At 41.8% G+C, this 27,604-nt stretch overlaps 1 protein-coding gene across 1 annotated transcript in view; it reads right to left on the minus strand.

Moving 5' to 3' along the window:
- Positions 1-27,604, minus strand: part of LOC122791453 (mucin-6-like) — a 1,454,314-nt gene that overhangs the window by 38,106 nt on the left and 1,388,604 nt on the right. Inside the window, exon 27 of the mRNA XM_044059198.1 lies at positions 23,951-24,013. Within this exon, the coding sequence (XP_043915133.1) occupies positions 23,951-24,013 (63 nt within the window). The remainder of the gene's footprint in view (positions 1-23,950; positions 24,014-27,604) is intronic.

The raw sequence follows: 27,604 nt of genomic DNA on the forward strand, positions 1-27,604 counted from the left end.
TAGAATTCCCTGAGAAGTGCATTGTGACATGAAATAGTCAGGAAGGCATTGCCCACTGCCATAGTCTTATGGCTTCCCTGAACAGTGGACATACATGGGCTCCACCCTGTTTGTTGATATACCAGACCACTGCCATGCTATCTAACTGGATAGAGTCCTAAATGTCTTCCAAGCTAGGAGGACTGCCCTCTTCTCCAAGAAACTAATGTGAAGACTGGCCTCTGTTATTGACCAAGAACCTTGGACCATCTTCCCTTTGAAGGGTCTACGGTTATAGTGACTAATGGGGTGGTATGATGAATGGTTGACCCCATGACACTACAGGTGAGCTCAACCACCCACCACTCAATGTGCTCACAGCATATAGGTGTGAGACATGCAGGTGTATGAAGGGAGTGAGACAAGGACCACTAAACTGAAAATGTCCACTGCAAGACTCTCATGTAAAATCTTCCAGAGGTACTACTGCGATCGAAGCAGCCATTGAGCCCAGAAACTGAAGAACAAGTCTCACTGAGGAAGGGGTCAGAATGATGCAAGACCAATGAAGTTATCTGAGATATGATACCAGTTTGTGAAAGTCTGCCTATCTGAGTAGAAGAGTCCCAGTGGCATTAGGTGACCTCTATCATCTGTTACAGTTTCAAATGGCTTTTGACAAGATTGATGGTAATCCCCAAGTGTGGAGGCAGGAGGAGCAAGAAGTCCCTACACTGAATTAGTAGATCCTGGGTTGATATGGTGAGGAGCAACTCATATAAATAGGGGAACACTTGAAACAGCTGCAGTCTGAAATAGGCTGCCACAACTGCCATGCATGTGGTGCACACTCTGGGGACTGTGGTGAGGTCAAACGGAAGTGCTCTGAATTGAAATGGAGAACTCTCCTGGACCGCTTCACTATCTTTATGTAGTAATACATATCCTGGAGATCTATCTAGTACATCCAGTCATCTTTCCTCAGAAGAGGTAGTGTAAGATTTGATAATGCTGTACTGTACCGTGGAAACACTGTATGCAATGAGACTGAGAAACGAAAGTCTTAATTACCCAAGCTCATGCTGAATAGGTGTCAGTCTCTACCTTATGGACCACGTCTTATGTACTTTTAAGAATGAATTCTCCAAATACTGTATTTCATTTAATAAGGTTTTATTAGATGTTCATAATATCCGAATACTGTCTCCATTAACAGTACTGATAAACAATTCAGGTAATATTCTGATTGTCCTGAGCAACTAAACTGACATAGCCTCTAGATGACCTGTTTTCTGTACTCATGCTCAAGTGTTAGACATCTTCTCTGAAGTAACAGGTGGAATGAACTTACTAACCTGAACTATCCTGCTATCCTGAACACAGCATATTATATTGCTTTAGTCTCATAAATTTCCTTATTTACTTTTTTTAACATTGGTCTCAGGCTTTGTATGTGCTTCATTAAGGAACATTCTGTAGCGGAGCTTTTCCTTGAGAAAAGCACATTCTGTCTGCACACGTTATGCTTCTCTTTCCTTTTTAATAAACTCTTTTCATGCTTGGCCAGCAGGATTATTTTCCTTTCTGCTTAACTGTTTTTTATGCATAAATGAAACCATTTATTTTACCCTATAGCCTGTTTTAAAATGGAAATCCCTAATCAAACAGGTAGTATGGACTGAAGTGTGACCATCCGGAACTTCATCTGTTTTATGAATTGTTGCTTGCTGGTTTGGTAGGACCTCCTTGATGGCCTCACTTGTGATATAAATAGGACCTGCTGGAGAGAGAGATATGTATCCCAGAGATTACCCATCTCTGGAACAGGCTCCCCATCCATGTGAAGCAGAGGTCTTCCCTAACCCAATTCAAGTGCAACTTGAACAACTGGTTGAGTAACAGGAAATGTATCCCTGGTTTGGCACCTATGTCTCTAATCGACACAGGCAACATGTAAATGGTTCATCTCCCAGGACACTGCTTGTAAATGTTTCATCTCCCAAGCCGCTGCTTAAACTTATCAAGGTATCAGAACTGGTCAGAGATTTGGGATGCATGGCTAGGCTTAAAAAGGCCCTTGTGGTTGTTAGCCTAGTAAACACCTATGAACATAAAAAGTCTTTTTTCTAGCAACTTTCGTATCTCTGCTGCTGTCAATTCTATCTGAAAAGATGGAACATTAGGAATTCTCTTCCTGTTTTAAGAAAGGGAAACAAAGGGAATAACGTAGCCTCTGATCATTAACTTCTGCAATCAGGAATCTTGGATAATGTCCTGCCAGGCTTGAGGGTGCAGGGATAAGTGCTCCCTGACTGCCACCACAGTGCTGCAGTCAGACAAGCGTTAAAGATCACTGGAAGGTGTTCTCTGTAAAAGGACCTCAAAACCATTGGTTTTGTGGTTTACCTCTGCCCCTAAGGTGGCATCTGTTAAATGTATTTCCTGCCGGTCCCAGAGAGGGGTATGTCAACTGAAGCTTCCTGGCAAAAGTCCTGGAAGTTTCATAATCATAACTTCTTTCCAAACTTTTACTTGCAAAAAAAAAAAGGTCTTTTGCAGGGTGCAAAAATGCATGCCAGCTGCATAGAGGGGCTTGCCTTCCTGCTCACTTCTGGTAAGTGTTTCTTTTGTCTTAGACCCAAACAGGGTCAATCCATCAAAGCAGCATTAATAAAGGATGTCCTGAAGCCTTCCATACAATTGCATAGGCGCATCCAGACATGTTGACACAGAGCAATGGTGGTGTCTGTTGCCCTTCCAGTGCTAACAGCTGCATTAGAAAGCAGACACATTTTCACATTAGTCATGGATTAAAGGATAGTAGAGACTCCATGGACTTTTGGACATCTCCAGACAGGTTACCTGAGAGAGATTTTGACAATTCCTTCATCAAGACCCTCTGGAATCAAGTCATACGAGTCAAGTAGTTCAGCTCTCCAAGTGCAAATATCGCTGAAGTGCATGTCTATTTCCCAAATCTGTTCAGCCTCCTAGATTTTCTATAAGAGAGATGAATAGATTTGCTCTCCACCGAGAGCTCTTTTCTTGTAGCTGTTGCAACAACCATGGCATCTGCTGGGAACCCTTTCTTCAGTCAAACTTATGCTTAGGGGCCACTGAGACCTTATCTGGCTAGTGTGGGATTGGCTCCACCATGTCAGGTTCCTTCCTGGCCTACTGAGAGACCAGGTCTATTACTTCATCAGTGGGTGGGACCATGAAGGAGATAGAAGAACCAGTCCCAGATGCCTTGAGGAACACCAACTCCAATGTACAGGGGGCTTCTGTAGAACATTCCCCCTTTGCTTTATCAATTCTAGAATGTCTCCACAAGAGACATCTTCAAGGGGATCAAGCGGAAGCTCCCACTTCATCAAAATCAGTGTCTTCTGTAGTCCAGATGCCTTCACTTACAGGCCCATTTCATTGGTCCCTCCCCCAAAGGGGCTCTGAGGAAGGATAGTAATCTGAAGGGGAGCTTTCCAGGTGAAAGCTGCTTAGATGATAGAAGACTGACTGCCCCTGCCAAACAGGATTAGCAGACATGGTAACAGGATCCATGGAGGGTCAGGATAAAGCCAAATGAGAGAGAGCTACCTCCTCTCTGGATCTGAACAGTAACCTCCCAAATGCTTCAAAAGCTGAAGCCAAAACCAGTGCTGACACAGCACCCTCATGCCTTGAGGAGGAGGACAAGGATGGAATATCCCTGGCTCCAATTCAGCTCAGCTCTGAGGGTGATAATGACACCAAGCTGTCCACAGCTGAAGCACTAAGGGGCAAGGAAGGCTCCAAAAACTTCATAGTCGACTCTGACTTCCAAGCCTCAACTCTGATGCTTCAGATCCAAGACTCACCCTGATCTGTCATGGATGGAGTTGAGAGAGTAAGAGATACCAGAGTCAAAGTGGATAGAGCTATTGGCTCTGACATTGGTGCTCTGATGGAGAAAGTCAGGTCTGTGGCTGTCGGATCTGAAATTTAGACCAGAACAGGCGAGATCAATGGGGGGTGGTAAGGACCATGCCTGGAGCTGTAGAAGGGGTGTAGGTGTCAGGAAGACCACCAAGCTGAATCTGTGTCTGAAGAGATTTCCTCATCATCCTATGTTAGCTTCCAACAGACTCCTCCACAAACTAAAGAACCTGTGCAGCTTGTCCTTATATATCAGGTTCTAAAGAGTTTAAGCATCCTACTATAGATTTTAGATTCCTACCCAAATTTTATGCAGACTGTTCACGTAAGAATCTAGTGCATCTTCCTACCTACACAAAATGTAGTAGTAGTTTCTATGCTGAAAAAACTACCAGGACTTTCAGGGAATGCTTACTTGAGCATATAGGTTATATTAGGCACAAAGATTCCACCAGTGCATTGTATAAGCATGTATCTGTACATAATGGTCATTCTTTTTATTTTATGGTTTTACAATGTGTTTATGCTGATAAATGGGGTGGGGATTTAATAAGATAGAGAAAGCTGAAAGCAGATGGATAGTGCTGCTACAGGCACATAAGTATCCAGGGTTGAATGGGTGTGTGCCCTTGAAACCATTGCTTAAAGATCTTAAATTGCTTCATTGATTAATTAATTATTGTTGCTATATAGGATGTATGTGCTTGTTCTTAGTTTGTCTGATGAAGTGCCTATTGCAAAGCATGAAAGCACTAACCTCTTTTTAATTTTCTTTTTAAGTTTGTTTTATTAAAGTTGGTTCCATAGAAGCTGTGTTTGGTCCTGGACTTATTTCTTCAGTTAAACAGAAGAACCTAAAAGATCAAGCCACTGATGGTGGTTGAGATGATCGTTGATGTTTCTCATACAAAAAAAGGTAAGTGATGCCTCAGGCTAGTGGCTCCAGAGAAAAACAAAAGAATGAAGACAGTGAACAGATCCAATAAACCGCCAAAGCAGGTAAATCTGAATGTTCAGGGTGTTTGGAACTAGATCGTACTAATCTAATGGTTCCAGAGAACTTTTTCTAGGGTTCTCAACTCTTGTCCTGCTGTTTTCTCTTTACTTTTTTTTGCTTTTTCCTTTACCTTGGACACCTTTGTCTCATCTGACTTCTTAGAAGAAAGAGCGATATAAAATATGTTTCAGCAGTAGGAGCTCCTGCTTGGGAGGGAAGAAAGCCCTTCAAAACCAGTTTGTCATGGTTTCCTTGCAAAGCTCTGGAACCAAAACAGGAACACATTTCCTAATCAGCTTCTAAATGCGATACTCCCAGGCAATGACCACAAAAGTAGTGCAGATCACAAGGCAGGATATTGTGCCCACAAGCTGTGCATTTTGCAAACCCAATGGCCTTGTCATACATGTCAAAAATACAAAGCACACTGACAACCACAAAGAACAGAGAAACAAACAGTGATAATTACAAACACTGTTAAACAAAGACCCAGTAAACCAGCAGTACAGGTTCTAAGAATCTCTAACAATAAGTAATAATAATAATATATTTTTTTGTGTAGGAAGATGGGAAAAGAAACAAGTTCCTTAAAAAGGATGAAGAGTTGTTTAGTATTCAGTAAAAGGTAAAATCCAGTGGAATAAATAGAAGACTGACAGAAGAATAGAATAAAGGAAATGAATGAAAAATAGCAAAAAAATAATCACTTATCTATACACCACAGAACAGCCCTCGAATCACACATCTTGACAAATCAAGTGACAAATGAGATCTGAGTTAATCATGGGACCTGTGGGAATGATGGGTAGGGGAGGATTCACAGTCCTAAGACTCAGACTCTTGAAAAAAAGTGCTGAAGTCAGATATGATAATCTAGTCATATTCAATCATATGAAAAAGACATCATCAGATAACAAAGTTATAGTCATGTCCAGCTGGCATTCCAGAAAAACTAAACGATGAGTGGGAGTCCAGTCAGTGGTGTAGCTGGGAGGGGGTTCTGCCCCAGGCGGCACTTTTGCCTAAGGACTTCAATTTAAAAAAGTGGGTTTTTATTTTTAAGCCGTTCATTCTATCACATCTAGGCATTGTCACACAGACATCCTTCCTTCACCCATGTGTGGGCAAAATTTAACATTCAGGGAAAGAAATCTGTTCATTGCTGCCTCTGCCTATTTAAGCAAGTGTTCAATTTCATTGCTGCCTCTGCCAGTGTTTGGTTCACATGGATTGCAGGCTCCTCTGCTCAGTTTGATTTACACAAGATTTGGTGTGTGTGTGTGTGTGTGTGTGTGTGTGTGTGTGTGTGTGTGTGTGTGTGTCTATTTATTAAGTAAGTGTTTGGTGGATAAGTCACAAGGTGTTTGTCTGCCTATTTATTATGTAAGTGTTCGGCAGGTAAGTCACAAGGTGTGTGTGCGCCTATTTATAAAGCAAGTGTTCGGCAGGTAAGTCACTCACATGGTGTGTGTGTGTGTGTGTGTGTGTGTGTGTGTGTGTGTGTGTGTGTGTGTGTGTGTGTGTGTGTGTGTGTGTGTGTGTGTGTGAGTGTGATGCCTCAGTTAGGGATACCTGGTGGTTAGTGTTACTCAGGCTCAAACCCTGTACCTTACAGTAAAAGAAACAGCCTGAGTTGTCTACCCCTACCACCACTTGTGATTCAAGGAGTTGAGGCCATAGCTGATTTTTGGCTCATACTTTTGGTCTGTTCGTCTTAAAATTTGTGGCTTTCTGGTAAATCACTTAGGAGTGAATTCATTTAATAATGATAGTCATTTAAGTTTCAGTCTTCCTATCTTTCAGGAAAGGCATGGTAACACAAAACATTTTATTCTAACAACTTTCTAAGATTATACAAGCAATGTTTAAAATGCGTCCCTGGTTTTGGGCCTTTGTCCTTCCCTCCCCATAAATTTTGGCTTTTTCCAGATTTCTTGTGCTGCAAAGTTGAAAGATATAGTTGAGTGTCAAGTGCATTTTACAAGAAGCTGACCTTCAAGGGAAGATAAGTTTAGTGCTGCTTATGCCAAGTCTATTTGTAATGTGCAACAGTTGTTTAGCAAATGATATCACAACTGTGCTAAAATATTTAAAAGCATTGTTAGTAGCACAACAGGTAGTAAATACTTGCTTTTGATGCAGAAGGCAGTGGGTTCTAATCCCACAGTATGTAGATGAATTGCTGCTACTGTACTGGGTTGTACTTTAAAGGGGGTGGAGGCTACAGTCCTACATATATCCTCCTTTGGAGGAGATACCTAGTAACTATGAACCTGTTTTTTAGTTTTCCATTAATTTCTTATTACAATATAACCAGCTTATCATTTTTAGTGTAACATAGGCAATTTATTCTTCAAGGGCAACAGGCAGTTATATTTGTAGATGAAACAATGGAAATATATAGTTGTTTGCTAGCAGCAACTTCTTCATTAGTTACAGATCTCTTTAATGTAGAATTATTTAGATTAATTTTACTTCTGCAGAGATTGTATATATTTACTGACATTGGTAGATTGTAATGACAGAAGTTTGAGTAGGTAGACTTTTATGATGGAAATGTTCTGAATTGGGCAGCTTTGCAATTACTGGTTCATACATTTTGTGTCACTGCTTACTGGAAAAATGTTCACAATACATTTAAAACATGGTCTAACAAGTGTGTTGTATTATACAAGGAATATAATTTAACACAATCAGGAAGGTGAATCAAAGAACACATGTATGTTTGCCTGCCCCTAAATGTGTGTGCAAGGAGCCTATGATTTGAAAACAGCCCAGAGGTAAACTTTATCCTCCAGTGGCCAGATGCATTTTCTTTGAATGTGGGTTTCAATGTTGTTTCACTGAATGTGAATTTCCAGGGCAGAGAAGTTTGAATTCTAAATTTGTTTTCATTGTGAGTCTGTATTGCTTTGTTTAGCAGATGTCTATCAGTGTTTGTGATATAAAACTTAAAATAAAAGCTTCAAATTAAATCCAAATAATTATTGCAGATGTAAAGCATAAAACAGTATGCACATTACAGTGTTTTTGGTAAATGGAGAGAAATAGCCAAGTAATGGGACACTGGAATGGCTGTTGGGGGGGTTGTGTAGGGGGGTCCATTTGATTATGATTTTGTAAGGGTGGAGGGGTGGCAAACTCACAGGCATCCCCAAGTGGCACAAACGCTAGCTATGCCACCGAGTCTGGTTGTATTTTCCTACATTGATGAATATGTCTAGAGAAGCACACAGTTGAAGAAGGTAATCCCTAGCTTGCAGAAGAGATTCCTTTGAAAAAGCATCCAGGAGCCAGTTGTCCAGGTAAGGGAATATCTTGAATTCCCAGAGTCGTAGGTGGGCTGCTACTACTGTCATGCATTTGATGAATGCCCTGGGGGCTGAGGTGAGACCAAAAGGCAGGGCTCTGAATTGGTAATGACTGGCTCCAAAATTGAAGTGCAAATATCTCTTGGACTCCTTTGCCATTTTTGTGTGAAGGTATGTATCCTGGAGATCTATGCAGTATAGCCATTCCTTCTGAAATTCCAGAAGAATGGACTGTACTGAGACCATTTGAAATCTAGTTTTTTAGATGTAGATGTTTAGGAAGCTTAGGTCCAAAATACGCCAGAGATAATTTGATTTCTTTGTAACCCAAAAAAATCTCAAATAAAATCCTGACCCATGTTTAGAGTAGCTCACTGGTGCAGCATAATTACCTTATAGTCTGGGAAGAGGGGACACAGCTGATAAATCTGTGCCAGCCTTTCCCAGGGGTGTGTGTGTGTGTGTGTGTGTGTGTGTGTGTGTGTGTGTGTGTGTGTGTGTGTGTGTGTGTGTGTGTGTGTGTGTGTGTGTGTGTGTCAGCTACTTGGAAAATGGACACAGTGCTCCAAATGGTCAGTGTGGAGTCTTGTCTGGGGCCTGGAGAGAGAGAGAGTCCATCCCCAGGTCTGAAGTGTGCTTCCTGTGTGCTCTTAAGGGAAATTGTGCTAGGTGCAGAGAGCTGCATCTGAAAATACTGTGTGTATCCATTTCTGTTCCTAGTGGCTGCCCCTCACCAGTGTCAGTGGTGAGGATTGAGACTCCTTGATTACACCATGTTTAACTGACAGTCTATGAACTCCAACACTTGGAATAGTTGAAGATTAGACTTTTGATGGTTTACAGTGATTCCCAAGGAATGGCACAATTAGAGTAAGGAACACTATAAAGTAGACCACTAATGCTAAGATCACACAGTTCTACCTACCTAACCACTACACTACCTAATCGCAAAACCAAACCTACAAAGGACATGATCCCTAATGGAGCTCAAGATCAAGCTGCTATCCTGGAAGGCAGCAAATGAGATTTGGGGGTAGTCTGTCAGTGCTAGGTATTCTGTGTAGAGGAGGTGGAGCTTGAGGAGCTGAAGTCTTTGAAAATGGCTGATTTTGGATCGGAGTCAGATCCAATAACCCGCAGGTTAAACTGGATGGAAAAGACAAAATTACATCCCTAGTTTTGTGGACTACCTTGGCCTCTAGGTCTGCATCTGCTGAAGTGGCCACCTGTGTCTGAAGAGGAGTCATACTGACATCTGGACTTTCAAAACCAGAGCGATCAGGGCCCCTTTTAGTTCCTGTTAAATGGAGGCTGAGGGATCTCCATTTCACTCCCATCACAGATAGGGTTTTACCATTATTTTTGCTCTTCTGCATCCTTTCTTTCACCATAGAGCCAGTTAGTGTAGAACCTTCTAAGGGGACATTGGTGATGCTTTAAAGTTGTCCAGAAAATTGCATAAACTCAACCAAACATGGCGTTTCATATTGACGACTGCCCTGCATGTTGTCACTGCTCCATTGTCAACAGAGCGGCTTGATGCGGTTTCTGTAACTTTGGAGTAATTGGATACTTCAGAGTGGATAACACTTGCTGAGAGAGATCCCTCTGGATTCTTGTTATATCAGCACTGTAATTCATGCCCCGAATAGCAAAGGACTCAAAAGTATACCCTTGCTTCCCCAGTCTATCTATTGCCTCAGACTCCTTGTTGGGAAGACAGAACAGTCTTCAGACAACTCTTTTTAGTGTCTGCCACAATAATTACGGCATCTACAGGAGTTTTGGCCAGAAGGGGTTGTCTTTTGGGGCATGCAGTATCTTAACTGGCTTCCTTGGAACTGATTCATAGGTGTAAAAAACTCCTCCAAAACTTCTTCACCACCATTTCTATTAATTTTGTCAGTGGGAGGGACCACCCAAGATCATTCCATGTGGCTAAAACAATACCACCTCATCCTGATAGGTAGGTTCGGTGGAACAGGATCCCCTTTGTCGCAGAAGTTCCAGAATCTCTCTGTCCAGTTTTCAGGTTCTGCTGAATTCAGGGCTGTGGTACAAGTTCCTATGATGCCCATATCCTTACTTGGATAGAAGGAAGTGTCTCTGCTCACCAGTGAGAGTGGGGAGCTTTGAGCAGCCTATCTGTCCCTGGAGGAGTGGTCTCAGCCCAGCAACTAGTAGTTTATTGGTCGTTCTGGGCTAATTTCTATCTCTTTCATATCCCTGCTTTAAAACCCGCATTTGCGCGGTTTTGCACACCGCCGGTTAGCTAGGGTTAAACTATTCCCGGCTCCACGAAGTCTGCTCTTCAATTTTTCCCTTCTAACTAGTCAAACTCTCAACTTAAGCACTCTAGCCTTCCTTTTACAGTTCAGCACTTGCTCTAAGCTCTCAGTAAGCACTAATAAATGCTAGCACTACACCCCACCCTTTACTATACAGTAGGACAAGGCTCCCTATTCTTCCCTACCGAACAATCAGTAAAACAGTTCATTTATCCATACAGGCATTTCCAAAGGGCAGTTTCAGGTGTACTCTCCAGTCCAGCTTGTGAATCTTGTCATCTTGAGGCAATGTTACAATTGCCTCATGTACACAGACAACCCTCTCCTACTTCCAACAAACACAAATGTATGTGAGAGATGCAACTATACAGCCAGACTGGAGGCCAAGCTCTCTCAACCCAAGACTGGAACAGTCAGGAGGAGAAGGGAAACATTTGCACCACACTACCAGTCTCATATAGACCAGTCATATCTGCACCAGCAAACAACACACATAAATACACAAAAACATACTCAGAGGCTCTAAATAAAAATCTACCAAAGCAGCAGAGACCTCCAAAGCAGACATCCAAGCAACCTCCACCCTCTAACAACAACCACATATCACATACTTTACAAAGTTAGTGTGTCACGCAATCACAGCCCTTAAGGCTAAATAACACACCCAATACACTAGTAATAGGTGACTCTATTGTCAGGCACACTGACATCTCACTCACTAGACTGAACAAGGAGAAGGTTACTGTAAGCTGCCTGTCGGGTGTCAGGATCCACCACATAACAAGCACTCAGGTCACTCCAAAACAAGTACGAATATGACTTTGTCATTGTCCATGTTGGTGTGAACGACCTGAGATGTACCTCCCTGGACTACATGAAAAGAGACAAAAGGGAGCTCTCTGATCATGTAGCCCAAGCCGGTATAACCCTGACCCAGAGTAGCATCTTGCCCTCACCAAGAATGATGCCACAGTATAAAGATAAAATGATTAGTTTTAACAATTGGCTAAGCTATTGGTGTCATTCAAAGGGGATCCAGTGTGGCCCCAGAACCCGGACCAAAATACAAAAGGAGGGGGTGTATCCATTTTCATAAAGGATACCCACACCTCCAGGTTAGTGGCACAGCACGAGGCCCTGGAGAACATCCATGTGCAGCTAACAGTTGGCAAAGCTGCTTTTCAGATTGTAGCTTACTATAGATCACCCTCCCTGTCTCAGGACCCCCGCTCAGCATTCCTAAGAACATTGGAAAATATGAAGGTCCTACCAAACACCATGACACTGGGTGATTTCAACTACCCAAACATTGACTGGGAAAACTACTCAAGTACAAACTCCTTTGCCCAATGCTTCCTAGAGTTTATAAACTCAAAACGCCCTGAAACAACTGGTCACCACTCCCAGAAGAGGTGACAACATATTGGACCTGATCATCACCAACATGGGGGATCAGTGTTTCACACCAGAGGTAAACCCCTCGCTGGTAAGATCAGACCATAAACTAATCACACTGGACATCCACATCCCGATCCCACCCGGAGTCAAGGAAACCACTGTGAAAAACTTTTCAAAAGCAAACTTCACACTTCTCAAGACAGAGGTGAAAGTTTCAAAGCCCCCTTGCTAAAGGATAATGCTGCCCAAACCACAGAATCCTTTACAAATGCATTCTATGAACACCTACAGGAATGCATGGATCGAGCCATCCCAAGTAAAACCAAGACTCACTCCTCCAAAAAGAGGAAACCAGTCTGGTGGTCCCCGGCCATAAATAAGCTATACAACAGAAGGAGGAAACTATTACAAGATAGAGCAAAATCCCAAAAAGGAAAGGCATCCCTGATTAGTATTAGCAAGAAACTACGATCCCTCATAAAATCATCCAAGACCAGTTTCGAAAGAAAAATTGCCAAAGACTCTAAAGATAATCACAAAGCCTTCTTTAGCTATGTCAAGAATCTAGGTGGCAACTCTCAGATCTGCTCTGAGCTAGTGCAAAATGGCAAAAAATACACTGAGCCAACTGACATTGCCAACATCCTGGCTGACAGGTTCAGTGCAAACTTTACCCGCCACCCCCAAAAGGGCCCATGTCCATCCCAGAAGAATATAGAGCCCCAGACATCACAGACACACAGGTGAAATAGTCCTCTCCACAGCCAAAAACACAGCATCAATGGGACCAGATGGTATCCCAGACTGCGTCTTACATTAGCTCCAAAATGAACTAAACCCTCACCTACATTCACTGTTCAAACTCAGCCTTACCACAGGCTATGTACCCAAAGAATGGCATACAGCAACAGTTATCCCACTCCACAAAGGTGGTGCCACAACAGATCCTGGGGACTATTGCCCTATAAGCCTGACTAGCCTGGTCTGCAAAGCTAAGGAGCACATCATCATGGAACTTAACAGAGACATTGGGAACCACTAGACACTGGACCCTACCCAATTTGGCTTTGTTAAAGGCAGACCCTGCCTCCTAAACCTAGTTGACTTCTATGAAACAGTTACCAAGGCCATAGATTAGGGAAAGGTAGTCCACACAGCCTACCTGGACCTCGCTAAGGCCTTTGAAACCATTCCCCACTCTGGCATTATAGATAAGCTTACCAGCTTGAACATTAACCCCTATGTCATGAGATGGGTCACCAACTGGCTCACGGATAGAACTCACATGGTCAGAGTTGCGGGTGCCATGTCCGACTATAAACCGGTTACAAGTGGTGTCCCACAGGGCTCAGTCCTGGGACCCCTCCTGTTCAGTATATACTTCTCTGAGGTACAGGCAAGCATGGGAGGACTATGGCTGACCAAGTTCGCAGATGATTGCAAACTGGGGGCCATAATCGACTGTCCAGCTGACACAGACATCCTCCAGAAGGGTCTCACAGAGACGAATACCTGGTGTCAAAACCATGGCCTCAAGTTAAATGCCAAAAAGTGCATAATCATCCCCTTTAGGAAAAACAAAGTGCCCACGAACTATCACATAGGTGGTAATCCACTAAGTACGGAAGATGTAATTAGGGATCTGGGGACCCAGGTAGATAGCAACCTCTCCTTTGATAATCACATTGCCAAAGTGGTTAGACAATCCTTCTATGTAGCCCACCTAATCATGAAAGGGTTCACATCTAGATCGAGAGAGGTCATTGTGCCCCTCTACTCATCAGGCCCATAATAGAGTACAATGCCCCATTTGGAATGTACCTTACTTGACACCTGCAACAGCTGGAAGGACCACAGAAGTACCTCACCAAGAGGATCGTGGACCTCAAACAGATGCCCTATGCAGCTCGACTAAAGAAACTCCAGAACTACTTGGTTGCCTACCGCCTACTCAGAGGTGATCTCTGCCTGATGTACAAGGCCATGTCCAACCCAGAATTAATGGACATGCTCCACCTCAAGAAAACCAAATCTCCTAGAGCCACACGCTCCAGGGATTTAAATCTCAGCACAACAATAAACAGGACATGCTGGAGGGATATATTCCTGTCCCAGAGGCTTCCCTCGTTCTGGAATAGAATCCCAATTTATGTTAGGCAAAGCCCCTCACTGACTCTCTTCAAGAGAAATCTTGATGAGTGGATGGGAAATCGTAAATTTACCCCTGGGATCACTTCAATGGCCCTGCTGGACAGAGGTCCAGGAAACTAATTTAAAAGGGAGGTGAAAGCCAACACATTCTGGCTAGGCTTATAAATGCCCTTGGGCAGATAGCCTAGTACCTACCTATGAACCTATGTAGGAAGTGTCTTGGGGAAGGGACAGTGTTGAATCCTTCTTCATTCTCTGAGCCGGTATCTCAACATGACTGACTGTGATGGTGACTACAGATGTTTCCTCTTACATCCCTCTGTTTAGGTGGCTGATCAAGTGAAAATGCTCCCGAGACCTCCTAAGATTGCTTCTGCATCAAGGCAGAATGTTTGGGAGCAATGGAATGACTGACTAGTGGATGCTTTTGCAGAAGTCAACAGGACACAGTGAAGGTCAAGGCGAGAAACTGCAGTTGGCAGAATATACAGATCCTCCCTGTATAGTAAAGCAATGAAAGTCCCTAACACTCAAGAAGCTGCACCAACCTCTAGTGAATTTAAGGACTCTGCTCCTGTGGTTGGCTCCTGCTCCCCAAAGGAAGCATGAGACATTACTCAGAAGGTGTTTGCGGTTACACCCATGGGGCCAGCACTGAAGAGAGGATTAGACTTGAAGCATTGAAGCCAGACATTTCTGAGGAAGCTAATGGAGATGCCCACCCAAATCCTTAGCTCTATGACTTAGGCACTAGAGCTGACAAGGTTGGAACAGGGTGAGTCAAATACAAAAAAACATGGAGCCGATGAAATTTGTATCAAGGGCTCTTGGGCCACGGGATCCAGGTGACAATATGGATCTAAAAGGAAAAATGCCAAAGGCTGGATGATTGAGGGTCCCTGGATAGGGGTGAAGTGAATGGATCAAGCCAGCTTTAGAGGCAATGGAGTCAAAATAGTCCCCATCTAAATCTGATTTTTCAGGAACTTCTGTAAAAGGCAATCCAGCTCATCTTCTGAAGTACTTCTGTAGGACCTGAAGAATTTTGTCAAAAGAGCTGAAGAATGTCTTGAAGATGGATATTTCTGCTTCTTTGGTGAGTCATATAAGGCAAATGGAACTTGTATCTCTGGATCCAGAGGAGGAGTGTAAGTAAGGAACTGTGTGACATGCTCTTCGATCCTCTGAGCCTTAGCAGCTGATGATGGATCCAAAGAATCACTCAGTCATTTCTTTTGATCCAAGTCTTTGGATCTGGAGGGCTTATTACCTGACATGTTTGGTTTTGCAGTTTCTGGATCTGGAAGAAGCAGCCCCGCAACAATAAGCTTGTCCCTCCATTCTGCTAGGGTGCTGGGACCAAAGACAGCTCAAATCTCGCAGGATGCACTAAAATGAAAAACCCCCAAGCACACAACATAAAGATCATACAGATCTTGAGGGGGAATTTTGTGTTCACATTTTGCACACTTCTTAAAACTAGTGGATTTCTCCATACTGTTAACCTACAATACCACAGTAAAACAGAAAAGACCAACATACTAAAACTCCTTACTAATAAACACAAATAATGCTCTTTATATATATATATATATATATATATATATATATATATATATATATATATATATATATAAACTCCCAAAATAGCTACCAGACTTAAGCTATCATGGAAAGAAATCTAATTTCTAAGAAATACCCAAAGAAACACATTAATAGTTAATAACTACTAACACTACCAAGAAGAAGGTGGGAAGGAAGTTAGTGATGATGTCTACGAGAAGGGCTACACAATTAGTTTTTTTTATCTAAATTATCATACTAGAAGGGTATGAAGGAAAGAATAGTTAATACTTTCAAGAGCTAACCCTTAGCACTACAAAATATCAGTCTACAATCTGAAAATAAAGTACAAATAAGAGGCATATCTGCCCACATACTGCAGCTACTTTGAAAGGTAGCAAACAGGATCTGGGCTAGTCAGTAGACAGCAGGGTATTGTGGGAAGATCCTGAAGGGCTCTAAGCTGTAGCACTGAATTTGCCAGACTGGATCTGAATGGATGCTTAAGGACCCATATGTCATAACAGACTGACGAGATGAAAAGGGATCCAATATTGTTTAGGTCAAATGAAGTCACCACAATGATTTTTGAAGAGTCTTTCTGAATCTTCAGAATTAACCTGGATATTAGTTAAAAGGGTAGAAATGCATAAAGAAACATTCTCAACCACGAGTGAAAATGCATCTGTTTTCAGACTTGCTTGCAAGGAGCCCAGGAGGAGAATTTGCTCAGTTGTCTGCTTTGAAAGGAGGCAAGCAGATCTATTTTAGCCATTCCCCAAACCTGGATCAATTATTGGAAGACTTGAAAGTATGTGGACTTATATAGGCAGGTGTTCAAATTTGGCAATGTGTAGCTAAAAGTTTGTTAGAAAAGAGGAAAAAGCAAGACTGACTTAATGAACAGATATGATGTGGATAATTCAACCCAGTTCCAAGATGTACATGATTATAGGATTGTGATCCTTCAAGATTTTTTAGGGACGCCATATCTATTTCAACACATTGCTGAAGGTATCCCTTCAAGGGTGGATTTGACAACTAAATTATGACCTCTTCTATAGTGACACAGGTTAAATGCACAGTTCTAGAGAACATGGACTTAGCATATGTTTGAATCTAGCAAAGGGTATAAAACATTAGGGTTGCCACCTGTCCCTCTTTGCTCAGGACAGTCCCTATTTGGGCAGTTGTGTTCTGCCAAAAACATAAAAAATAGTGAATGTCCTGAGATTTTAGGACAAAATATTTATTGTGTTTCCTGTAAATGTTAAATAAAAAATAATTTTGTATCTGAAATATCTTAATGCTATATGAAACAATATACATATACACAACTCAAATTCTACAAGGATGAGCTTTTATTTTGTAAAAATGTGAAGTGCATTTCCTTGATTTCCTTGCATTAGTTGTGGGTATGGTTTGTCATTTAAAGACTCGCATTTCCTTAAGAAATGTACCACTTTGGGCAACTGAAAAGGTGGCATGTAATATGACTGTGTAAGTAAACAGTGACAGCCAGGAATGTGTTACTGATGAGATGTAAGCTGTATTTTATTTTAATTTACCGGGGGTAGAGCACTAACCTCCATGGACCTTTTGCAGACTCAGCCCAGGAGTGCAGTCTGGTTAACTGACTTGCTCAGTATCACACAGATAAAAAGTGGAGGCTGAGAGAATCAAACTTTAGACCAGTGAACCATACAAGACAGCTTGTTAACCAGCTTGTTAATCCTCTGTGTTAACTGTCAGACACCATTCTACTTAGGGATAACATTAGCACAGGTGGAGGGTTGTAATCCTTCAAGTGTTTTTCACCTGTTTAAGAGAGACTGTATGTATTCCAATACACTGCCCAAGTTATCCCTTCAACTGTGCACTGTGTGACAACTGTTATGAGAGTTTGTCTGTGGCACAAGCAGTTAAGACATATATCTACAGAATGTTGACTTTAGATAGGTACCTGTTCGATTCTGGTACTGTGTAACTTACATTAAAGTCTTTCGGCTTTTCCCGGTTAGGGGTCGCCACAGCAGAACTCAGGTCTGCTCATGATTGGCAGTGGATTTTTACGGTGCCTAGTTGCCAGCCTGATGCCCAACCTTCAAAGAAGGCACACCCATTCACACTCGCACCTATCTGCATGTCTTTAGCATCACTCAACCGTGGGGAGGACATGCAGACTCTATACAGAAGGCTCTCCAGCCGAGAATCGAACGGGAGAACCTCTTGCTGTGAGGCGACAACGCTAACCACTGCACCACCACGGCCTTACATTATTCTGTAACTTACATTATTCTGTTCAAAATCAAGAGGTAACAGGCAGGAACAGCTTACTCAACAGATGGAGAAGTACAATAGTAATTAGTGTTTTCCATTTTACAGGTGCAGGATTTTGCTCCACAAGGTGATTTCACTTTTAAGGGACTGTATATGCATTCAAACACAATGCTCAGGTTATCCCTTCAACTGTATGCCTTCTGAAAACTTTGTTACAAGTTTTTCTTTTGCATCAGCAGCTAACGTACGGGTCTAAAAAATGTGAGTTACATGAGCATGTGTTAACATCCAACATTGGCTACCTTGTACGACTGTGTAAAAAATAAAAAATAAAAAAAAGATGATACTGCTCACATGCTGGAATGGCTTAATCCAGATACGTTATGTGTTTGCTTTTTGATGGGTAGGTGATTTTGATCCCATAAGTGCTGTGGTTCCTTGTAAGAGTGCTCATTATGTTGTGATTACTTCTCCTTGGATCTAACACTTTCATACGTGTTCTTACTCTCACCTCTAATCATCTCCATATTTATTTACAGACATAAAAGCTGCTAATGAACTTATTTATTTTATTTATTTATCCTTTGTTGACTGGGTTAGTCCCACAAGTCTAATAGTCTCTTTTCAGGCGAGACCCAAAGAGGTATTTATTCCTCTTCCATATGACTAGTTCCTGGGCAAGAGTTCCAGCATAATAAAGGTTTCATGACATGATATATCTTGCATCTCCTGTGCACATATCTCTTCTATTTTGATTCCCACATCTGCAACAGTTTGTACATCATAATAAATTATTTGCTGTTCCACATAACGTTTGTGTTTCTGTGTCATATCCTGGAGGACTGTAACCTGCAATGATTGATATGTTCTGTCTCAATTCCAATCCTTCACAATGTGCATGCTTCTACATCATCTGTTATGGTTTCCACCTTCTCTACTTGTAGGGGTTGTATGTACAACTATGCTATAACTATTTGCATTTTCCACATATTAATGCATTCTTTTCTCCAGTTCTCCTGCATTGGGAGTGTGAGACACATGCCTATGTGAAGCGCAGAAACATTACTAGCACATGTTTTCCAACAACACATTTTTCCTCTGGAACATTTCATGATGCTTTCTACGGACATCTCCAAGAATGCATGGATAGTGCAATCCCAAATAAAACCAAGACCCTCTCCACCAAGGGAAAGCGTCCTGTCTGGTGGACCCCAGCCATAAACAAATTGTATAACAAAAGAAGGAAGCTACTGCAAGACAGAGCAAAATCCCATAAAGGGAAGGCATCTCTGATCAGCACTAGTAGAAAGCTACGTTCTCTCATAAAAACATCCAAGGCCAACTTTGAGAGAAAAATCGCCAAGGACACTAAAGATAACCACAAGGCATTCTTCAGTTATATTAGAAACCTGGGCGGAAACCCTCAGATATGCTCAGAGTTAGTACACAACGACAAAAAATTCACTGAACCCACAGATATTGCCAACATTCTGGAAGACAGGTTCAGTGCAAATTTCTCCTCTTCCTCACCCCCAAAAGAAGAAATACTTATCCCTGCTGAATGTAACCCCCCTGTCATCTCAGATGTCCAGGTGAGAGCCGCCCTCAGCAAAGCAAAAAACACAGCATCAATGGGACCTGATGGTATCCCCGGTTGCATGATACGTGAACTCCAAAAGGAGCTAAACCCGCATATAAAAATGCTATTTAACCTTAACCTTACTACAGGATATGTACCTGAACACTGGCGTACAGCAACAGTGGTCCCACTCCACAAAGGAGGCACCTCTACAGACCCTGGGAACTACTGCCCCATAAGCTTAACCAGCCTGGTCTGCAAAGCTATGGAAAGAATCATTATGGAACTCATAAACAGCGACATTGGGGACCTACAGACACTTGATCCCACCCAGTTCGGCTTTGTAAAGGGCAGATCCTGCCTTTTGAACTTGGTTGACTTTTTCGAAACAGTCACTAGAGCCATTGATGAGGGCAAAGCAGTCCATACAGCCTACCTGGACTTGGCTAAAGCCTTCGACACAATACCCCACTCAGGCATCATAGACAAGCTCAACAGCTTAAATGTAAATCCATACGTCACAAGATGGGTTGCAAACTGGCTAAAGAACAGAGCCCATAAAGTCAAAATTGCGGGAGCCATGTCAGACTCAAAGCCAGTCACAAGTGGTGTCTCACAGGGCTCTGTCCTGGGACCCCTCTTGTTCGGCATTTACTTCTCAGATGTGAAAGCAAACATGGGAGGGTTGTGGCTGACAAAGTTCCCAGATGACTGCAAACTAGGCGCCATAGTCGATACACCAGCTGACACATACATCCTACAGAAAGGCCTCACCAAAACGGACAACTGGTGCCGGAATTATGGCCTTAAACTGAATGCCAAGAAATGTATAGTCATCCCCTTTGGGAAAAACAAAGTACCCACAAATTATCACATAGACAGTAACCCACTGAGTACGGAAAAAGTAATCAGAGACCTGGGGACCCAAGTCGATAGTGACCTCTCATTTGACACCCACGTTGCTAAAGTGGTTAGAAAGACTTTCTACCTTGCCCACCTTATCATGAAGGGATTCACATCCAGATCAAAGGAGGTCATTGTACCCCTATACTCTTCCCTTATCAGGCCCATGATTAAGTACAATGCCCCATTTGGTATGTACCTCACCCGGCACTTACAACAGCTGGAGAGACCCCAGAAGTACCTCACCAAGAGGATCAAGGGTCTCCAACATATGTCATATGCTGCCAGGCTAAAGAAACTCCAGCTCTATTCAGTAGCATACCGCCTGCTCAGAGGTGATCTGTGCCTGACATACAAGGCCATGTCCAATCAGGAATTGATGGACATGCTCCACCTCAAAAAATCCAAATCCATCAGAACCACGAGAGCTAAAGATTTAAACCTCAGCACAAATATGTATAGGACATGCTGGAGGGACAGATTCATAACTCAGAGGCTTCCCATACTCTGGAACAGAATCCCAGTTCATGTTAGGCAGAGCCCCTCACTGACTCTCTTCAAGAGAAATCTTGACGAGTGGATGGGAGATCGTAGGTTTACCCCGGGGGTCATCCCTGTGTCACTACTAGACAGAGGCACAGTAAACTAATTTTATTAAGTAAGGGGGTCTTCAATGTGTCACTACTAGACAGAGGCACAGTATTCTAAATCTATTCTGTACACTTTAGTACCACTACATGGGGTGGCGAAAGCCACATCACTAGGGCTAGGCTTATAAATGCTCCAGGGCAGATAGCCTAGTACTAAACTATGAAACTATGAAACTATGACTATTTGTTAAGGAGAATGTTAGCAATGTCCCACATGTCCATGTATTCACTCATTGCAATATACAGCAGTATAAACCTTCTCTATCCACTTGTTGTTAGGTGTCTCCTTGCTTATTTATTCCTGAATTAGCTATTTGTTTTTGTGATATGCTCATGCACATGCTTCTGAACCCCTAGTTTATTTTGTGCACTCCTTTGTTTACATAGTGCACACACGCACAAACAGGTCAAGCACATCCTTACCTCAGTGTTGTGGGCTCAAGGTGAGGCTGCACATTGTGTTGTGTGCCTTAGCGTGTTGCATATCTGATTGGCAGTGCTGATCAGCATGCCAACATAACCAACTGAATTAGCTTTAGTGGGACACGTATGCAAAATTAATGAACCCCCGGACATGACTGTTCTTGCCTTAAACTGTGACAAAGTGTTGTAAAACTGAAGTGACAAAATGTAAAAATAACACTGAATATTGGTAAAAAGGGTGTAAGTAGTAGTATTGTCCCTTTAAGACAGATGGCTATATCTTTATATGAGCTAGACAAGCTTCCCATATGAATTGATGTTAACTCATTACATCTGAGTGACGCCTCCAGGTCCATCTGCAGTTAACTACTACTGACGCCTCTAGGTGTCAAATATTGTTTGTTCATATCTGCATCAATAATTCCAAAACCATACTATGTACAAGGTTTTAAAATATTTCATCTTAAAGCTTATACAATTGCAAACTCAACTGCATTGATATCCTGACCTCTGTCTAGTGCAGGTAAAGAGATATTAACTGTTGTTTTTATAAAATTAATTCATATAGATATAATTTTCACATTTTTTCTAACTATCTCAACAACCAAGTAACACAGACAGAACTCATTAGCCTCATATGAATACTCTCAGCTAGATGAATAAGATGCTGCTGACAGTATGTGTGTAAAACTTGAGTGGTTGCTGAGATATTGTAAGTTATTACAAAATATTACAAATGTAATTGTTACTATGTTTACTATGTCTTACTTAGTTTAAGACCTAGAACCTAAAGAATACTACCACTGTAAAAATAGTTTGTGTGAAGGGTTTGCCATTTATACTTTTCATAACCATTACGGTTCCAGAGATATGAACATTTGTTTGAAATGTGAGGACATGATATGATTCAATCAAAAGGCTTAGGCTCCACCCATTAGAAGTTACAGTGCAAACTTACAGAGATTAGTTGGCGGGAATGAGTTAATGAGCATTTTTTCTATTAACATGGTATATAGCCCTGTTAGTCAGAGAAGGTGACATGCCAATCATGAGTAGATGGGTGATCCGCTGTGGCGACCCCTAACTGGGAAAAGCTGAAAGAAGAAGTCAGAGAAGGTGACTTCTTGCTGCAGGGGGAGTTTATGTATAGAATAGCATTTTTAGTGAGTGTGCTACAATAACTGACAAGACATTCTAGAATAATCTAAAGAAGAGTTGACATCTTCCACCTGGACTACGGAAATAAGGCACCTCGCTGAAATCATCTTTGCACTGCTTTAAAAATATTAGAGACTGCATTTTTTTGTGGGGGGACCACCAAAAAAGTCTTTATATAATTTCTGTTGTTCCATTTGTATATAAAAAAAAGAGTCTGCACCAGTATCATTACCTTTCTATTCAGTAAAGCTTCACTACTTCATAAACTGCTGATCTCTACAATTTTCTAGCTACATATCTCTATCTATGTGCCTGTGTGTTTTATACTTCTCTATACTGCAAGTACTAAACCTAGGACAGGCATGCTAAATTTGATATAGTAAGGGATGATGTCAGCTGTAACTTTTTTACATGATTACTAAGAAATGACTATGGAAATAATTCTACAGATCTAGAACGAGTTACTCACGCATTCATTCATTCTTTCTTTCATTCTTTGATTACCCATTTTTGTACAGTTCAGGGTCACAGCTGAGCCATAGCCTTTTCCAATACCCAGTGGGTGTAAAGCTGAGAAACAAAATTCATGGGATATCACTCTATCACAGGATGTCTTCTCAAGCTAAAAAAAATACAAATGCTTGCGGATACACATAAAATCATAGTCACTCTTGCACTCACATATGGCAAGCACACCCATGGTCAGTTTTTAGGATCACAAATTCACCTGCGGTACGTTTTTGAGATTTGACAAGAAACTGAAGTGCCTAGTAAAATTCCATTTTGGACATGTAGACTCCACAGAGGGAAAAAAAGCACCTGAGAACCAAACACTATGTTAAATTTGAAACATATATTTATCTTATACACAGCCCAGCAAGCATTAAAGCACACATATCTGATATGACTGCAACTCCATGTTGCCTGTACAAACAAAACTAGCCAGTATTCCAATTTAGACTATAAAAAAAATTAAGTTGTATTTTATGTGGGATCAAAATGCACCTCCTCCTCACCATTCTCCGTGCAGAGAGTTTTCTCTCCTGCACTTCACTATTTAATATAATCAGGTCTGATACTGGTGCACGTCAGGAAAATGGAAATGTTGTCTGTAGTATCCTGAAAGAAAATGAATGCAGCTTCACACTAAGTGACATTCAGTATAGCGATTGTTGCACTCGCTTTATATCACTATGGACTACTTCAATTTTTTAAATCATACAAAACATTATTTTTAGATCAGAGATTTCTTCTGCACTGCTACTTAAACATTTGCATTCATTTATGCATTATAATCAAATGTTTTCTTACCATGAAATGGTTCTATGCAGTACATAGCAATCATCAATACTTACTACATGGAGTGCACTTTTTATTTTCTTTATCATAATATTCATCTGTCGAGCAGTTGTAACATCCTTTGAAAGAAAAAATTTATTGTTAATTTTATGCAGCCATCTATTCATTGTCTTAATAAACTGAAGTACAAATTAACATTCAGAATTTTAACTGAATTCACAAACAGAGATTAAGGTCTAAATTAAATATTCCTAGGACTACCTCGGTCAGGAAACAAGCTATAATCCAAACTGCCACACAAACTTGCTGTTCAGAACTGTTGCTTAACTCACACTGCTTGTTGAGTACATCTAACCCACTTGTTTACCATCAGGATGACCACCAATGTATGTACCATAGTCCTTTATGCTCATGTCATTGTGAGTGCTTTTAAAATCATTTTTTTGATAACAGGAAATGCAGTTGTAATGTAGACATTTACTGTTCCACACTAGTAAGGACTTGTTTGTTGAGAATCTAACTCAGTTTTCACAGACCTCATGGAGTGTGCTTTGGGGGACTTAGGTAAAGATAAATCTCTTTCTTTATAAACAAAGGATAAGAAATCACTCAACCATTTAGCCAGCATGCGTTTAGACACCACTTTAGCTAATTTGGTCTTGAGAAGGATATAAATAATTGCTCACATTTTCCGAAGTCCTTGATTCTGTGCAGATAAAATCTAACCTATCGATGGACATCCACAAGAAGCAGTATATATTCTCATTTGTAAAAAACAGTATATGGAACACACGACTTACACCACAAACTAAAAACATAAACTGCAACGCAGACCAATAAAAATAAATGTATTTTTTCAAACGGAATAAGCACTTTCACAGTTATACTCCAACACTGCTTCATCAATACTTACTACATGGAGTGCACTTTTTATTTTCTTTATCATAATATTCGTCTGTCGAGTAGTTGTAACATCCTTTGAAAGAAAAAATTAATTGTTAAAGTCGTGCGTTCCAGATACTGTTTTTTACATTGGACTTGTTTTTGCTGTGTATCTGGATTTATTCCTTTCCTCGTGGCTTGTTTGTCTGTTATATATTCTCCTTTGCTTAAAAATTTTGGAAAGAAAACAGGCAAATTGATGACCTGATTTAGGGTGGATTCAGAAACCACCTCAGATAAAAAGACGGGTTTCTGCATAATGAAACCCTATACTTATGGAAGGTCAGGTACAGAGATCTTGGAGTTCAGATACTCATCCAGCAGAAGTGATAGTGAACAGAAAAAATGTCTTTTGTGATGGATGCCCAGGCTTCTAGGTACAGACATATGCACCCCTGACTGTTTTCAAAGTACAGTAGTTGGGCAACCATTCAGAAGTACTGGTAGGGCTTTTCAGAGACGGTATCTCTGAAGCCCCAGTTCTGAGAGGCCACTCCTGCTGCCAGGATGGTGTCTACCATTAAAGATCTACGCTCTTCCCCAGGAAGAACTATCTCCCCGTGAGTCCTAGAAAGGCTTTTGGGATTTGTGAAACCACATCTTTCTACCACTGCATTGATTCCTGATGAGGAACCTCTAAGGGGTAGAGAAATGGATCCCAATGGCAGGTAGGGTCTTTTAATTTTGCTCATTTCTGGAGAGTGTTTCCTTAACTTTGGAGCCAAACAACAATGATCCCCCCCAAACAGCATTGAGGAACAAAGACTTGAAGGGCTCCACAAAATCAAGGAGGTGCATTCAGGTGTGCCTCCTGACTGCAATGTCTGAAACTGCAGCCCTAGAGGTAGCCTCAGCTGCATGAGATATCAGCCTCATGGATGCACTGGAAATAGACTGAAAGGTGCCAGTTGTAAAGAAACATTTTTCTGGTCCTCCACAGACATGGACCCTGAAAGAGGTTTGGAAAGCCCCTCGGCCAAATCCCTTTGTAATCTGAAGTGTGCCAGATATTTCAGTGACCAAAGAGCAAAGCTCACCAAGGCATAAATGTGCTTGCCAAATCTGTCCAAGGCCCTGGACTCCCTAATGGGGGATGGGCAAATAAGCTCTGCTTTGCAAGCTCCCTCTTAGTGGCTGCTGGTACTACTATGGCATCTATTGGGATCCCCTTGCTCCAGTGGGCCTTATCTTTGGATGGAGCTAAAAACTTATATGGGTTCTATAGTATCCAGCTCCTTCTATGTTCGGCATGAGATAAGGTAGATCAACTCATCAGCCAGATGGGCCACCCAAACATAGCCAGGCCACCCGTGCATGCCTCCAGAAACACCAACTCCTCTTAGAAAGGGGATTTGAAAAACCATCCACCTCTCTGTTTAAGAAATTCCAGGATCTTTCAAAAAGAGACATCATTAGGTAGGGATCTGAGGGACCCCTCTCCTTCATTGAAGTCAGTGTCTCTGGTAATAAATTCCTGAGGAGAATCTAGATGTCTAATTTTGCATCTCCTCTTCCTACAGACCTCATCAGTGGGATGGTCTGGTGAAGTATCACAAGTGGGTGTGGAGTCCTGGATGAGGACTGTCTGAAGGCTGGTACAGGGTGGCTGTTCTGGTGGAATAGACATGAGAGACTCAAAGCTTAAATTTGGAGGAAAAAGAATGGGATCCAAAGAGGGTAAGGATGTTCTCTCTCTCTGGGTATAGAGAAAGCCCTCTCCACAATCTCAGAAGCAGAAGGCCCAAGGGAAACAACAACTAGTTAAACTGGCACACAAGCTACCCGCACTGGAATCTGAATCTGCATAGATCACTGCCTCAAGGAAGGAGTCAAAGCCAAGTTATCCAATGCTGAGGCACCGATAGACAAGGATGGCTTTGACAGCTTTGGAGTCTACCCCAACCACTCCCCAGAGCTGGTGCCACTAATGCATTGGCTCCGAGAGTCATCCTGTTCTAAAGAGATCAGAACTGAGCAACTCAGAAGCATGGCTGCAGTGAAAGAACGGCCTGTTTTTGGATCTGACAAGGACATTCTTGAAGATCTCAGATCTGAGGGCTCCGAAACCACTGGTCAAATCAGAGGAGATATAAGAGGCAGTTGAGAAGACAGCAGGTTCAAGAGTCTAATGGGAGACAGAGCTGGAATTATCCCATCTGGATCTGAGCCCAGAGAAACTCCCTACTCATTCTGTCCACCTCTGCCTCAGATAAACTCCTGCAGGACCTAAGGGATGAACTAGTGGAAGGTGATCTGGAAGGTTTCCTTGGTGTCTCTCTTAAGAAAGGTGAGTAGAGTTGAGGAGATATCAGATCTGGGGAGAAACATGGAGACTGGATCTGAGTAAATTTGGTACCTGGAATTGTAGGACCCGGGGTTGACGTTGGAAGCAGTTTCTTAGAACCTTTAGGTGGAAGTATGGAAATCAAAACTGAACAAGGAGAACAGTCAGCGGATTGTTTCCTGGACTCCTTTTCTCTTGCAGCTGAGTTGTGTTTCCCTTTATTGGGTTTACTGGAAGGGGTTTGAGCCCCAGCTGGAACAGAAGCAGAAGAAGTAGGTAGTAAGTCTTTTAATACCAACTTCTTTCTCCTGTCATTCAATGCATGGGGAGTTGAATCCCGAACAAATAAAGCAGTCAACTTCTAGATGGGCAGCACCCAAACAATATACGCACTCCTTGTGAGCATCAGAATTAGGAATATTATGCCCACAGGAAGTGCATTTCTTAAAGCCCATAGACTTGTCAGCCATATAAAAAAAAGAAA

The sequence above is a fragment of the Protopterus annectens genome, chromosome 17.part0 (assembly GCF_019279795.1).
Source record: "Protopterus annectens isolate FY-2018-M chromosome 17.part0, PAN1.0, whole genome shotgun sequence".
NCBI classification, from domain to species: domain Eukaryota; kingdom Metazoa; phylum Chordata; order Ceratodontiformes; family Protopteridae; genus Protopterus; species Protopterus annectens.